Source organism: Canis lupus, chromosome 22 (genome assembly GCF_011100685.1).
Source record: "Canis lupus familiaris isolate Mischka breed German Shepherd chromosome 22, alternate assembly UU_Cfam_GSD_1.0, whole genome shotgun sequence".
In the NCBI taxonomy this organism is placed as follows: domain Eukaryota; kingdom Metazoa; phylum Chordata; class Mammalia; order Carnivora; family Canidae; genus Canis; species Canis lupus.
The window spans coordinates 51901127-51917868 of record NC_049243.1 but is presented as its reverse complement, the minus strand read 5'-3'; the positions used below and the strand labels follow the sequence as shown (position 1 = coordinate 51917868).

General features: G+C 37.2%; 1 protein-coding gene across 6 annotated transcripts in view; it reads left to right on the top strand.

The window, feature by feature from the left end:
• FGF14 (fibroblast growth factor 14) overlaps positions 1 to 16742 on the top strand; it is a 601957-nt gene that overhangs the window by 222821 nt on the left and 362394 nt on the right. For 2 of the 6 annotated variants that reach the window (XM_038569992.1, XM_038569990.1), the window contains exons 3-4: positions 652 to 838; positions 3750 to 3880. The exons of 3 other annotated variants lie outside the window; for them this stretch is intronic. In XM_038569992.1, coding sequence (XP_038425920.1) covers positions 3760 to 3880 — 121 coding nt within the window. In that variant the 5' untranslated portion in view covers positions 652 to 838; positions 3750 to 3759. Of the gene's footprint in view, positions 1 to 154; positions 312 to 651; positions 839 to 3749; positions 3881 to 16742 lie in introns of those variants that run through there. One more of the 6 variants, XM_038569991.1, reaches the window with a different exon arrangement.

Below are 16742 nucleotides of genomic sequence, written 5' to 3'. Positions count from 1 at the left end.
ATAATCCATATTCTTGTTCTTGGAATGATATGACTAATGGAAAGTTGGTTGCAAAATATTGATATTTACAACTAAAATATTATTAAATATAAAAGACTTCTGAAAAGTGTCCCCTTGTTTTCCTTCCTTTCTTTTCATTTGTGAAGACATGGTGATGTTGACCATGTCACTGTAGCCTTTCTCCCTGGAAGAATGTATTTGCTGCCTTCCCAGCTTTTTAGCTAGATGGATACCAGGGATATAGTGGTGACAAGATGATCAGTGACACAAGTGGAAACTCTAACAACAGGCTCAACTTTCCCTCCAGAACGGTAATAATTCCTTATTGAGAGTGAGGAAAATCTTCCATAGAAAAACAGATGTGGAATTATGGCATCCACTCTTGCTTTCCTCCTTCTTTCCCCCTCCTTTTTATTTTTATTTTACTCATACATCCTTCAAAACATTTACTTAATGCCTCATAAGTTGTAGAAGACATTTTTGCATTAATTCTGCATTTGAATTTTGAAGAACAATTTCTCCTTTACATTCTGCTTTCCTCCATCTTTTCTTTCTCTCTCTCTCACGAATATCCTCCCTCTGTGTATTTTCCTCGTATTTTTTCTATGCTGATTGTAACTATTAATATTACTTTTAATGTCTTCCAAGCAGAACGCACATATGATCTGATGGGGTTTTGGAGACTATCCAACTGCAGCACTGAAGCTTAGTTTTAAGTTTCTCTATTGTGTCAAAATGCAACAACATACTTTGAGCTACAACTGGATCTAAAGGTTGGAAGAGGCTCTTTACTAGCCGTTTTACCACCTTTATAAACATTTTTTCCCCACCAAAATTGGTAAGTTCATATGCTTCAAATCACCTCCTTGCCATGCCCAGCAGTGAGCATTCAAGCTTCTTCTCCAAGCCCTGCACTCTCTAGAATTCTCCTTTCTCCTATTCTAGTGACTTTGAGATTGCTGATCTTGAGAGAACTGTTGTGTTTGTAATGAAAGAGAAGTACCTCCCCTCCCTTGATGGGATGTTTTCATATTCCCAAAGCCAGGTGAGAGGGACTCCTAGAGAAACTTTGTGGAGTGTAGGATATCTGCCAATAAGGGGAGACATCTCTTTCCCTAGTTGGACATCTGTTTGAGCAGAGACCAGTTCATGTATCTCTAGATCTCCCTTAGGTGGTGAGTGGTGGAAAGAAAGCTGAATGTGGAGGGAAATGGGCATAGAGAAGGTGCAGTATGGAGAAGTAGCCCTCTCCTGCTACATGTGTCATGGCGAGGATGCTGAGTCTCGGGGTGAGCTGGATGGTATGGACTGTAGCCAGGCTAGAACCATTTCACCATGAGAATATCTAGGGGACTGTCCCCCTAAAAGAAGAGACCATAGCATCAAGAAACAATGGGTGGACCCCACGTAGCAGAAACACAAGGGTGGGGAACACTGGGGAAGCACAATGTGCAAGGATTAATAAAGAAGGACCCCTGGGATCCCTGGGTGGTGCAGCGGTTTGGCGCCTGCCTTTGGCCCAGGGCGCGATCCTGGAGACCCGGGATCGAGTCCCACGTCGGGCTCCTGGTGCATGGAGCCTGCTTCTCCCTCTGCCTATGTCTCTGCCTCTCTCTCTCACTGTGTGCCTATCATAAATAAATAAAAATTAAAAAAAGAAGGACCCCCAAATATGCCATTCCCCCTTTTCTTTTTGGAGGCCCAGTAGTGAAGCATAGAAAACTGAAGAGGAAGTATGCATGCCAAGGCAGAGTGTGCTGTGCAGGGAGAGGGAGCACTTTGAATCAAAAAGGACACTGAAGTTTTAAACTGACCTGGATGAAGTTTTAATAACCGAATATTCTGCTCAGTAGGAGGAGGATTTGACATATCACATTTAGGAATATTAAATAGGAAAATACAAAACTCAAGGGTACACCTTACCGAGATGAGACACTTCAGTAAACTGGTGACAAATGCTAATTTTCTTGGTATCTGACAGAGAAAACTTTTAATTGTAAGGTTTCTTATGGTACAAATTCAAAAAAGGAAATGAATTCCTAATAGAAATTCAGTCAATACTGACTATATATTGCAGTTGGCACTTAATTAATCAAATGTGTATTAAATTCTACTGTGGGTCAGGTACTGTGCAGGGTGCTTGACATACAAAGATAAATAAAATAGGATCTTATAAAGTAATAAGCACATAGTTATGCCACAGTTTGATGCGTGCTATAACAAAGAAGTGAACAATGAGCTATAGCTCTGATTTTATTATTCATATGACTTCTAAAGATCTAGAATTCCATTGTAGCTTGGTTTCCTGAAAACCCACTGAAGAATAATGGAGAAGATCTGTTATCTTCTTTTGGGAACTATTTAAACTATAATTAATAAGGAATTATGCCATCCATCTCTCAGGTCCATACTCTGAACTGATGTTAATTTCTTCCTGCTGCACATTCCCCATTTGAAGAAGACCTATTTCTCCTTTGAGGCTCACCTGAAGTGCCAGTCCGATGATCTTTTTCTTGATAGTGCCAGATTCAATTAATGCCTCATAATATTTTTTGTTCATAGCACTAATTATTAAATTTACCATATTCTATTATGGCTAGTTTTTTGCATATCATATGAAAACATGTGTGAACTTGAATTTTGTTAATAATGGGAAATAATACAATTTGGATTGGCATTAAATAATTTTATGGTAGTTTCCAAATCTATTAACTCTGACTTATAAATCAATTTGTAGATCCACAAATCCAATTTTGGTATCCCTAAAATGGAGTCACTGTTTGATTTCAAAGGTTTAGCTATATTTATATTCTTATTATTCTTCATGAACACCTACTTTTAGTAAGAGCTAAAAGCAAGGATGTGAAGTCAACAAATCCTATGTTTGACTATTACCTCTTTAAACATTAGTTTAGTTCCTTCAGAGCTAGAAAAGTAGAAGAATGATGCTTACCTCAAAAGATTTTTTGTGAGGACTGGATAAGGCAATGTTTATAAATTGCTTAATTCAGTGTTTGGACATAGTAAGAGATTAAGTATTACTTTTTATAACCCCTCTTAAGATTATATATGATTCCTCTTCTCTCTCATTCTATGAGATTTTATGGATTTCTAATGGAGGAAGAAGTAGGTTCATTGATGTGCTTGGTGTGCAAACTTGTATTAATGCCCCTTTCTCCCCATACTTCTGGTGCCCTCAGTGGAGAAGAAAACTGGAAGTCATTGCAGGATAAAAAATCCTAATCTGTATAGCAGTAAATTTGTTCCTTAAAAGAGTCCCAAATATTCATATCATTCTATTTTGAAAACGCCAGCTTCATTTAAACTTTAGCCTACATTTGGGGTTGAGCTGATGCTTAAAATCTTGCAGTATGTTTAGCTACTTAAGGCAGAATTTGTCTTCAAGAAAACGACAAAATGCTGTAGAAAATGAATTTACTCTTTCCAGAAATATATTGCTCACTAACATTCTTAAAGTGGAGATAGTTTACATTAGCATTTCACATACAGTACCTCATTTGATCCATATAAAAACTGTAAAATAGGCAGCACTAAGATTATTAACCACTCAATTGTAGATTAAAAAAGGGAACTTCAAAGAAGGATAACGATTTGCCCAAGGGCATAGAAGAAGCAAAAGGCAGATCTCTGGGGATCTAATCCAGACTTTAAGATCCCCAAATTAGGTTCCTTCTATTTCTACAATGTACTATTATTCTACATATCAATTACCATCTTCTTTATTTCAGTGAAAAATGCATGTGTCTATCAGGAGGTGTTACATATGAAATTCTAGTTCTTCTTCATTCTCCATCAACAGAGCAGTTCCCTATGATGTTCTTTCTCTCTCTTCCAGCCTCAAAATTTGAGAAAATGTCAGGTATGTTTAGAAAAGCTTTGTTTTATTTGAGATAATTCTGAATTCAGATAATCACTTCATTATAGAGGAGAACCTCAGGTTAATATAGCTGGGAGCAAGGAGAGCAGGGACCTCTTTGCTCACAGCAGCTCCACTGAAGCTAGGCACTGCCTGACATTAGTAAGGACCCAGGGCTGCCACAGTGTACGTGTGGGAGGGAGAGAAGTCATATAGAAAGTCAAAAAGTGGTTTCCCAAGCAGCCAAAAACAGACCTCTTGAACAACCCCCTCATATCTTTTAAAATTAAATGTTCAGCAGAACTTGAAACATTAGTAGATTAACATGTCAATACATTTTCCACATCACTGCACAAAGCTAAGCTCTAAGAATAAAATGCACTGTTTAGGTATTTTTTAACAGATTAAAAAAATTATAGGTGAAAGCAGAACATGGCATAACTCTAAAAAGATCTTTCTATTTTGGAATTGAGGTTTTTAGCTATTCATGCATGAGACCCAGATCTGAGCTCGAAAAAATCCTCTGACACCAATGTTACAGGCTGATTTGAGTCCCCAGTTAAGTTCATATATTCAAGCCCTAACCCCTAGTACCTCAGAATGTGACTGCGTTGGACAGAGAATTTTTAAAGAGGTCATTAAGTTAAAATGAGGTCATTGGCATCAACCCTAACCCAATATAATTGGTATCCTTATAAGAAGAGAAGATTAAGATACAGATGCACACACAGAGGGAAGGTGATGTGAAGACATAGGAAGAAAATGGCTGTTTACAAGCCAGTGAGGGAGGTCTCAGAAGAAACCAAACCTGCTGACACCTTGTTCTTGGACTTCCAGCCTCAGGAACTGTGAGAAATAAATTTCTGTTCTTTAAGCCCCCTAGTTGTGGTACTTTGTTATGGCAGCCCCAGCAAACAAAGACAACTAGTGACCAGAAGCCTTGGTCGTGGTGTCTGCAAGTTTTTTTAGGTCTTAAATTTCCAGTGACATGATGACGAAAGGTTGTTGGTAGTTAACACTCATCTAGCTTTGGTGAAGAAAACCACTATTTTTATATTCAAAGGTAGAAAACAAGAATTCCTACCCATTTTCAAGGGTAGGAAACCAATCTGTGTCCCTCAATGTACAGTACGATAGAATATCATACCTATCAGCACATTTATGCTTTATGTCGGGCAGTGTGAAAACATAGCCTCTGGCTTGGGAATCAGGATTTGCTTAAATATAAATACTGTGTGAACCTGAACTCCTAGATGTTTTCTCCTTAGAGTAAAATGGGCTAATAATGTATTGTAAGGTTGTTGCGAGAAATAAGTGAGCTAATGACAATGAAAACTGCACCATGTCAATGATAAAGTTATATAAATGTAAATGTTATATAAGTATTATATAATAATGTGAGTCATTATTTCACATGGACCCTTTGCTTGACAGTGAAAGTAGAACTGAAGGCATCTGAAACTTAGCTTATCTTCGGCATATGATTTAATGGTAGTGTGGATGTTAGATACCCTCTTTTTTTTTTTTTTTTTTTTTAACTTTTTGGAAAAGGTTTAAGATGGTGGAAAGGTCCCAGAAAAGGGGAGAGAACATGGGGTTCATAACCTTGCTCTGGATGTGCTGGGCCCCCCAGCATCACATAATCCACATGGCCCACAGCTGCCATTTCTGTTTGGATTTAGAGATTACTCCATGAACTATATTGCTTCTTAGAGTGGAAAAGAATACAAGAGTTTGGAAATCAGCATCCTGGTGACCTGTCTCTTGGTGCTCTAACAGAAAAACCACAAAAGGCAATAGAGTTTTTGAATAGTATTTATTTCTCTGCTCCTCCATATCGTAGGGGGAAATTTTTTAAAATAGTTCATCAAGAAACTTTTTTTAGGTGTAAAAGAGCTAAATAGGAAAAAAAATAAGATATAATCCTTACAAGTCTGTTACCTACTGCTAGTGTATCCTTTTTCTTTATATGTTCAACACAAAGTCCTTGCTTTGCTAAATTGCACAGTATAACTAGACAGTTTCTCAGCCTTGGCACCACTGCATTTGGGGCTGGACAATTGGTTGTGGGGGCTGCCCTCTGCTTTGCAGGGTGTTTAGCAGCACCCCTTGTCCACCTATTGAGTGCTAGAACACCTTCCCCTTCTTGCTGTGACAGCCAAAAATGTCTCCAGAAATCACTGAATGTCCCCTGGAGGGAAAAATTCACCCACAATTGAGAGCCATTGTCTCGATCAAGGGAGTGATGCTTTGAGAAGCCCCGGAGAAGAATTTGAGGAGATGAACAGAATAAGAAATACTCTGTATTTGCCCCTTGAGTCCTCCTCCCCATCCAGTGCTGTCTTTCTTCCCTAATGCCTTATTCCTCAACATGTCATGTTTAAGGGAGGCAAGTGTGATGGAGACAGATGGGGCAGGCGTGACCCCAGAGCATGGAAGGAAGACTGTAAGTGGCATTAGTGGGCACATGGAAAAGCCAGTGCACAAGCTAACTGCCCCAGAGAAATAATGGAGCAGTTTACATGATGTTGTTCATCTTTTACATTAAATAGCACATGTAGGACTTCTTCCAGGTAGGTATTATCTTTCTCATTTCATATCATAATATTTACTGCTGCTATTTGAAAAATAAACAAAAGACACTCTGGAAAGCATAGACTGTTAGGGCACCATAAGATGGCAGACCAGCTCACCAAAATCTCAATTTTTCTTAATGAGACCCATGAGGTTCAGTGATGCTAAGGGACTTGGCTTGGGGTCACCCACATGGTTGAGCCACGACCAGCACAAATTTCTCCATTCCACCATCTTTGGTCAGTGCTCTTTCTGCCATCTTGTACTGCTGAAGTTAGGCAGCTTCTTCCCTTCAATTCACAGTCTAAGATAATGGCAGACATACAACTCATGGAGACTGGTTCTTCTACAAGTGTATGAGTAAACGATGATTTTTGTCTCAGAGTTGATTTATAGACTTTTCAATAAAGAGACCTGTGCTTTTTACCACTAAGTAGAAGCTGTTGAACAGGGCCTATAATTCTCTGCCATTTCCAGTAAAGGAAAGGAGATGGTTTAAAGGAACATAACAGAATAGAGTTTTCTTTATTACTTCAATCCTTAATTTGATTTACAAGGCCTTCCTGGATCTGACCTGGTCTGCTTTTGCTGTCTTATTTCCATTTATCTACCTTGTCCTGCCTGGCCACTTGTGTCTTTGTCCTTGTCATTCCCCTTTCCTTCCATCAATCAGATTGAAAGTCTCCTTTAAATTTTCAAATTTAATCTCCTTCCTGAGCATGCCCTGCCCACTGGACCCTGACATGATGTTGCACTTTGAGTTTGTGTGTTAATGTTTCCCAAAGTTTTCTCTGTGGAACCAGGTTGGAGATGCTCTGTGATGTAGTGTGTACGTTGGCCCAAGTGTGCACATCAGGGGCTACGGTCTCTCTCTTTCACAGGGTTCCATATGCAGTTGTATAATAAAGGCCTTAAGAAGTGTTGTGGTATAGAGATGTCTCTGACTCACTTTACCTTATTTTTTTCTCAAACCTATTTGCCATCTGTATTAGAGTTCTCCTGAGGAACAGAACCATTAGGATTTCTACCTATATCTACAAATATAAATATGTAGGTATATGATATATATATCTATTATAGATATATAGATATAGATTTATTATGGGAATTGGCCCATGTGATTATGGAGGCTGAGAAATCTCACCATATGCTGTCTGAAAGCCAGAGAACAAGGAAGGCTGGTGGTATAATTTAATCTGAGTCAGAAGGCCTGAGAACCAAGGGAGTGGATGGTGTGGATGGGGAGGGGAGTGATCCCTGGTTTACATCCTGGAGTCCAGAGGTCTGAGAACTAGGAACTTTGATGTCCAAAGGTAGGAGAAGAAGCAAGTCCCGACTCAAGAAGAGAGAAAGAATTCATTCTTCTGTTTTTTTGTTCTATTTGGGCCTTTAATGGATTTTGGATAATACCTTCTCACATTGGAGAGGGTGGATCTTCTTTATTCAATCTACTGATTTTAATGCTAATCTCTTCCAGAAACACCCTCACAGACACCCCCAGAAACAATGCTTTACGAGCTACGTGGGCATCTCTTACCCTGGTCCAGTTGACACATAAAATTAACTGTCATAACAGTTTTTAAAAATAGTCATATTTAGTAGTAGTCAAAGAAACTAGTGTTTCTTAGGATCTAGTATAGGAGACATCATTTTATATTAATAAATGTTTTTGGGCACCTGGGTGGCTCAGTCAGTTAAGTGTCTGCCTTCAGCTCAAGTCTGGATCCCAGGATCCTGGGATAGAGCACCACATCTTCCTCTCCCTCTGCCAGTCCCCCCTGCTTATGCTCTCTCTTTCTGTCAAATGAATAAATAAAATCTTTAGAAATATAAAAAAACAAATGTTTCAAACATCTATTTGTAAGTCAATTGTTTTTAATGACAAGTGGCCTTAGAATTTTTATTTTGACCAAATTATATTCTCAATAATGAGATAATACAGGAAAGGGACTTAACACACAACCTGACACATAGTTGGTACTCGATAAATGTGGAGTATTACTTGTAATAACTGCAATATATCTGTTTTCATGATCAACTTATCATATCTTAATGCATATATTACTGTGCGTGTGCACATACACACGTGCACATGTGTGTGACAATGCAGCACCAACTGCATGTTCAAGGTATGTGCTGGTTAGTGCTGCGAAGTTCATCACCATTTAGATCCAATTTAGAATCTAGTCCAGATAACCAATAAATATTTATTTGTTCAAAATATTATCATGAAAATGGAATGTAGGCCTACAGAGCAAATTGTGCCTTATGAGGCTTTTCTTCAAAACGCTATTCCTAACACACACTTGAGTCCCCACTCTATACGTTATTATGATTTTTTAAAATTTTTTTATAAAGAGCAATATTGACCCAAATTACAAGGAAATTAAAAACACATAGTAAGAAAGTATAATATAAAATCAGATTCAAAAATTCTTCTTGCTTATAATTACTAAGAGAACTCCTGTGATTTTATAATCATTTTTTTTTTGCAAAAATAATTCTGATCATTCAAATTTTCAGTTGGAAGTTTTAAAATAACTTGTTTTCCCTTCTAAATTATATTGAGTATTAACATAGGATTTTAGAAAGTAATTGAATAGAAGACAAATGAGCATTTTTATGTATGATAAAACTTACATTTCGATGCAAGCACCATTGACACATTATCCATTATAATCTTGGAGGCACTATGCTTGGCAAAACATTTTAATTCAGATTTATTAAATAAAGATTTTGCTAAAAATCACACACCTTCCAGGTCTGGGAGAATTCCTGAGTTTTGGGCATTTGCCAATTTTGAAGAGTAATTATTACTTATATTGTGTGTGAGCACAGCAATTCTCTAAAATCATGGTCTGGCATACAGAATAAACTAAAATCTGCATATTTTTTTCGCCTAAAATTCAACAAGAGAACCAGTTTTGACATGCACAGCCTCCCAATGGGGGCAAGCATGAGATCAAACAGAAAGGTAAATTAAATGACCTTTGACTGCCTTATTCTTTTCTGACTTTCTGGGACCCCTACCCTTCCAGGGAACTGGGCAGAGCAGGACCCTCAGCCCCAAATACTCTGGGCTCTCATGCAGAACTATTTGCATTTTAAAAGTCTCAATGGGTACACCAATGATTAGTACAAAAGAGTGATATTTTTGATGATACTATTTTTGGCACATGTAGGAAATGTGGTTTTAAAAAGCCCTTTTGATCATCTTTGAGCTCACTCCTCTAATATTTAGCACATGATAACAAAGTACCTGCTTATGTGTTTCTCTCTCCCTTTCTGTCACATAAACTCCTTGAAAGTAGACCAGACCCTACCTTATTCATCTTTGTGTCACACACCTGACCAGTGTCTGGCACATGGAAACGCTGAATAAGTGGATTGCAATCTAAACGTATACATCTGCATATTTATAAAGCCTGGCCTGCTTTCACAATAAGTCCATGAATCTTACCTAGTCAAACTCAGGGCAGAAGGAAATGTGACCTAGAGTTCAGAAAACTCAAAATGGAATCCTATCAGTTGCTTCCTGGCTCACTTTTGGTCAGTCACCTCTCTGATTCTCATTTTCTCCAACTGCTAGTAAAGAGTCTTGACTGGACATGAATACGATGCTTTTCAATAAATGTTTATCTAAATGTGATCTAAAATAATTCAGCAAAGTGCTTTATAGCCACTAAATTATAGCATAATTTATTCTTGGGGGTCACAATGGATGCTCTCTACTCATCACCCAGGTTTGGTCTATGAGCATCATTGTTAACTCTTTTGGTGTCAGAGTTTAAGCCACAAACCACTGGCAGAAGCTTAAATGGAAGGAAGGATTTGTAATTTAAGTTTCCCTCAGCACTTTGGACATGTTCTTTTCCTTCCTGGCGACCATTATTTTGTGTGATGGCCTTTCTTGTGTCCCGGACACATCCATTTTTTTCATTAGTGTTCTTCATGAATGAGTCGTATCATTAGGGCTGGTTTGAAAACATATTTTTAAATTCTTTTTCTTTGAAGCTCATGTTTTGTTTAGTTGTGGTTGAGCATAGGCAGTCATTTGGAGGATTTTTATTATTGTTGAAGCAGTGTGGTGTGGTTTGAAGAACTGGGGCCTGGAAGGTAAGAGTTTTAGCATTGAGTCCCGATGCTGTCACTATATTGCTGTACTCTTATCAATCTTTCACCTCATTGGGCCTCCATTTTTCCACTTATAAGGAACTTGGAAAAGTGTATTTTCTCACCTTGATCGTTTTTCCTCTGTAATCCTATCATAGAGGCTGTTTCAGAAGTATTCATTGAATGAACTGGGAAATTAATGAAACATTTCTGCATGTGGGTTCTCTAGCACATGTGAGAGACAAAGGGCCACCTTTTGGTGTTAGTTTGCAAATAGTGCTATCATGCCCTATTATGCTTATGTTAGAAATAATATGACTTGGATGCCCACCTCACAAAATGCCTTGTCAACCACCAAAATCAACACTTCCTTTCATTAGCTAGTTAATACTTCAAGGCCCTATCAAGAGCTACTAGAATCAATCTAAACTATCATGTACTGAATATAAATTACATGTGACACTGTAAAGACTAAAGTGAAACAGAACAAAACTCTTTTTTTTCCCATTGACATTGATAGTCAACATGACATGACTTTGGATAAGCAACCGGGAAGTCTTTGATGACTCACAAAAACAAGACTTGCAGAATATAAAAGTTCCTGTGTAATTGAATTCAGTAATTTTCATGGCTTATCAGAGTGCTAGGTTGGACTTGTTCTTTAATGACACACCTGCTATTTTTCCCTGATGCACAATCTTTGGAGCCTGAGTAGAACATTACTGAAAAATAAATAGGAATGATTTTGCAAGGGTGCTTTCTGGTTTGTTTCATTAACAATAAATGGGTTTGGTATGTCTTGCACTCAAATAAAATAATGTTTATGTACTTCTCTAAATACTCTCCCTTTCTTTTGGCAGGATTTTCTGTTCTAAAAATGTATTAGGGCAACCAAGTACAATGGTTATTTTTATTAATGTACCAATGATTCCTGAAGAGGTTTTTGGGTGTAATGTAGTTCTGGGGAGAAGTTTATCACTTCTGCTGTTCAGAGAGTTATAACTGTCCATTGAAGGGAATGTCATATGTAGAACAGACATGGGTTGTATGACTTAACATGTTTTCAAAACAAAATAAAAAAAAACAACTAAAATTTGCTTACATATAAATAAGAAGTCTGGAGGTAGAGAAGTTCTGGAGTTGGTTAATTCAGCAGCAAAATGACATTCACTGGGATCTGTTTTTTCCATCTTTCTACTCTGCTACATGAGTGGATTGGCTTCTTCTTTCATGATTGCATATTGGCTGCAGCAGATCCTGATGTCACCTAACAATGTCCCAAACACCCTCTCTCTACAGTAGGACTTCTCACATAGCTTACTGGCCAAAAGTGTGTCTCAGGCCAATTCCTAAATCAGTCATTGCTTTACCTTAATTAGGATTCACATAGTAACACTAAAAAGGGCTGTCTCCTCTCAGTGGCACAATTCGTATCCCTATTCATAATACCTTGAAACAAGGTTGAGGTTCTGTTAGAATCGAAAAAAGGTAACAGTAGCTCTTGGCCATTAGGATCATCTGTTACACTAGTCAAAGAGCATAACAAAGTCCAGAAATGCTTATTTTGGAACTTTCATATAATATATTACTGAATTGCTTTGTAGTCATATTTTCATTTTACTTAAAAAGAAATAGGTGGATGATAAATGTTCATAGTTAAAATGGTTTAACTTCTTCTAATTTAGATAATAATTTTAGAATTCCTTTTCCATTTATGCTTGCATGATGTTTATTCAGATGAAAATTGTTTAAAGTACCTTTACCTTCGGTGTTGGTGACTTAAGGTTTGAGTTGCATAAGATCAAGAGTAGAGGACAGGAGCACCTGGGTGGCTGAGTCCATTAAGCATCTGCCTTGGGCTCAGATCATGGTCCCAGAGTCCTGGGATGGAGCCCCACATCAGGCTCCCTGCTCGGTAAGGAGTCTGCTTCTCTTTCTCCCTCTGCCCCCCAACCCAACTCATGTGCTTTTTCTCTTTCTCAAACAAACTAATAAGATCTTAAAAAAGAGGAGAGGGCAAAGTGTGCTGGATTGGGGAATGCACTGAAGTTAGAGGGTGTTATTGGGACTTACTGATGAATACTGCACTTATGAATACATGTGGCTTAGCTAGGGTGGTTGGGTGGGCAGAGAATAATGGAAATAGAAATTGGTATCATTCCGTGGTGACACTTATAATTTCACCTAAAGGTTTTCAAATTGTGCTTCAAGAAATAATACAACTCAGAGGAGATGCTTCAGAGATCTTGCTAATATTGTATTTGAACTTATTTTGAAGTGCATCTTAAAGTGTATTTAAAACCATAACAAATACCGCACAGTAATATATCAAATTTTAGCATGGTGGAGACCATGAACTTGTGCTGCCAGTTAAATTATTTTGGTGAGCAAAGCAATTAATGAATGACTCCAGACATAACTGCATATAACTGATTTTCTTATACTGGTATTAATTACAAAATTTGTGATTCTACTGTGGCCTCACTCTTCTTAATTTAGACTTGCACTTATCATGTGTGTATAATGGTACAGTTGCTACTACAATTTATGTACACCCTGTTTAATCCAATGCCAGGCAAGCCTTAGGTACTCTGTGTCATAGCCCATGCACACATTATGAAATTACTATAATTTAGGTGGCTATGTGCATAGTTAAGGCTTGAGTACTGTACTTGTCTTTTGTATTTCTGATGATGTAGTAGTCTCCTGGGGCTTCTATAACAGAATACCATAGACTGGGAAACTTAACAAATTTATTTTCTCAGAGTTTTGGAGGCTGGAAGTCTGAGCTCAGAGTGCTTACATGATTGGGTTCTGGTGTTAGCCCTTTTACTGGTTTGTAGATGGCCGACTTCTTGATGTGTGCTCATATGGTGGGGTGGGGGGAGAGAGACAGGGAGGGAGGAGAAGAGGGAGAGGGAGAGAGAAAGGGAGAAAGCACAAGCAAGAGCTCTTTGGTGTCTCTTCTTCAAAGGTCAGTAATCTCATCACGACAGCCCAACCCTCCTGACTTCACCTAATCCTAATAACCTCCTGAAAGTCTTGAAATATCATCATATTGGAGGTTAGGGCTTCAACACAAAAATTTTGTGGAGATACAAACATTCACTCCATAGCAAATGGTAAAAAATTACTTTAGATGATAGATACTGTAATGATTCCATTTTTAGACAGAACATTTCCCAGTATTCTCCTAAGAGGTTCCTGAGTCAGTAAAATTGAAGAATTTTCCAATTACAAGGCAAACTGTTAGAAAACTATTACCACTTACAGCTACTTACTTGAATAATTCAGGTTTTTTTGTAACTCTCTACAACTAAGATACAATCCAGAAATAAACTGGAAGAATAGACAGAAGGAAGGCTACAGGTATTTCAAATTTTCTTGCAAATATGAATCCTGTTCTCATTTACATATTTTGTAAATAGCCATCATAAATATATATACACATAATAAATTTATATTAATAAAATGCCACTTTAATAATTTTATTTCCTGGACTTATATTTATGTTTCATTGAATAAACAGTGTATAACTATATACATATATATACACATACATATATACATATATACACATATATATAGTTTTTATATTTATATAGTTTGTATTTTATAGTATATATATGTGCATATATGTGCATATATATATATGGTGATCTAACCAAGTGTTTATTTATTTATTTAAGATTTTATTTATTTATTCATGAGAGATACAGAGAGAGGCAGAGACATAGACAGAGGCAGAAGCAGGCTCCCCACTGGAAACCTGATGTGGGACTTGATCCCAGGAACCCTGGATCACACCCTGAGCTGAAGGCAGATACTCAACCACTGAGCCACCCAGGTACCCCTAACCAAATGTTTTAGAAAGAAGATCATGGAGAATTATGGCACAATAGAACCTATCAGAAACTAAATTGTAACATATGATTATTCCTTAAACATAGGGTACACGATGCATAATATTTCGGTTTTAAGACTTGAGGGATTTCTCGTGATAATCTGGACCTCTTCTTTGTAGGAAACTAGTTTCTAATAAATATTGCTATCTTAGAGGAACTGGGTAATCGTATGGAATACATAAATTCAGATACTCCATGTTCAATAGCCAAGACAGGAAATACAAGAATCCTCCAGGCAGATACTTAAGGCTCTGGAGGGAATCTTGCTGCCCCACTATGCTTGTGCTCTGTGTGTGTGTACATATATACACACACCTACTTATCTATAGCTTACTGGCATATATATGTCATATATATATATATAAAACACAGTATTATTAACATTATTATATATATTATGTATTATACACACACACACTCACACACACACACACTGTGCCCTCCATAGAACAAAATATTTTAATTCATTTGGTGGAGGAAACTCTACCCTTGGGTTCAGATTTGGAGAAAAGCTGTTTCTGAAACATGCTACTTATTTACTGCTTCTTGGATGCACATTAACGGGAGGGTAAGTGGGCATCTGTGTCATTACTGCTCTTTCCTGTGCATCTGTCTATGTTGGGGGGACAAATTGAGGTGGCATCTCAAGTTGGAATCAGGCGGAAAGTGACAAAATCCAGAGTAGGAAAGGAAACAGCGCTGGAGGAGAGGAAAACATTTGAAGAAGGTATCAGATCTGTTGTGTGTGGAATGAGACCTTAAAAAAAATAATTTAGAATATGCTTTTTGAAAAGGTAACATTAGGAGTGAACAAGCTGAGGAATTTTAGGAAAAATCATTAAAAGTCCTTGTTTATAACATTTAAACTCTGTGTTTTAGACAAATTTCAATAAAACAAAGGTAACCTGTATTTAGATACATTCTTGAAATTAGTGATTTGAAATGTATCAGGGAGCAAATCAAGATGTAAAAGGCAAAGAAACTACACACCCATTACTTTGATCCGATTCACTACAACGCTTTGACTTTTATCACAGAAGTCATATCATCCTTCCATTCACCTCACTCCCCTTTCTCCGCCTGAAGGTGTCTTAGCAAACTTTGTTCTGTAGGCTCTCCTTTATTTCCAGCGGAATCATTGGCTACTAGAAAGGTCTTCTTCCTTGTAAAATACCCGAAAACACAAATCAAGAGAGACATCAAATCTAACCATAGTGATTAATACTTGTCAAATATCTAGGGTGACAAGATTAGGGAGCGTTTGCTTTTTTTTCTGGTGAAGTTAGGTTTCCTCTCTTTTTTTAAGGAGCAAAACAGCTGTTGAAGATGGAGGTATTCAGCAAGCATGACTCAAGCACATTATTGTGTGAAGACAGCAACCAGATCATACCCTATTTTTACCACAGTACCACATTAGCTAAGAAGAGATGCAATATATACCTGATATTTATAAGATTTAGAGTCAGTTTTGTGAACTGTATTATGCTTGATGATTTTGAGAATTACCTCAAAGGCTCACAGTGTGATTTAGACAGCTATGAAAACTTTTGTCAATTTGTGGCATTTTGCTATGTTGCTGTAGCAGTAATTTTATCTTAGTTTATGTTTTGATAACCATTTCACTTCAATAATTTTATGTAAGTCTAAATTTCTGTGAACCATTGGTATTTCTTATTCTCCTCGCATCTATTTTTTTTGAGAAAGAGAGAGAGAATAGAACAAAATGGTCTATGTTTAAATGTGCATATGTTTTGATTTTTCTTCTGAGATTTAAAGAAAACATGCAATATCTTTATATCTTAACTCAGTCACTGTTCCAAATATGGCATTTTGTCATTTTCAAAACCGGTTTCCCAGAAAGCAGCCTTATTTGTGCCCTCTAGTGGTGGATACATAAATTTATGCAGGAAGTTAGAGAAAGCTGACTTTTTTTTTTCTTTTCAGTGCATAATGAATCAGCATCCAAATAGCTAAATACTAATATTAACCCATACACATACTGAGAGAAAAATCTTATGTAATTGAACTTCATGTATTTTTAAAATGTATCAAAATTGTGTATTTAAAAAATAAGCCCACTACTTATCTGACTAGAGAAAGTTCTTGGGTCACAAAAGTCTATTTCCTAATGATTTTTATGGTCCATTTGTCCAGCAAAATGCTGTGATTCTTTGAAAAAAAAAAGTAAGCACACTTTTCACAAATGCCTTTTTATCTTTTTGGAATCCGCTATAGGAAAACTCTCTTAAATTGGTGCATTAATCCAGAAATCA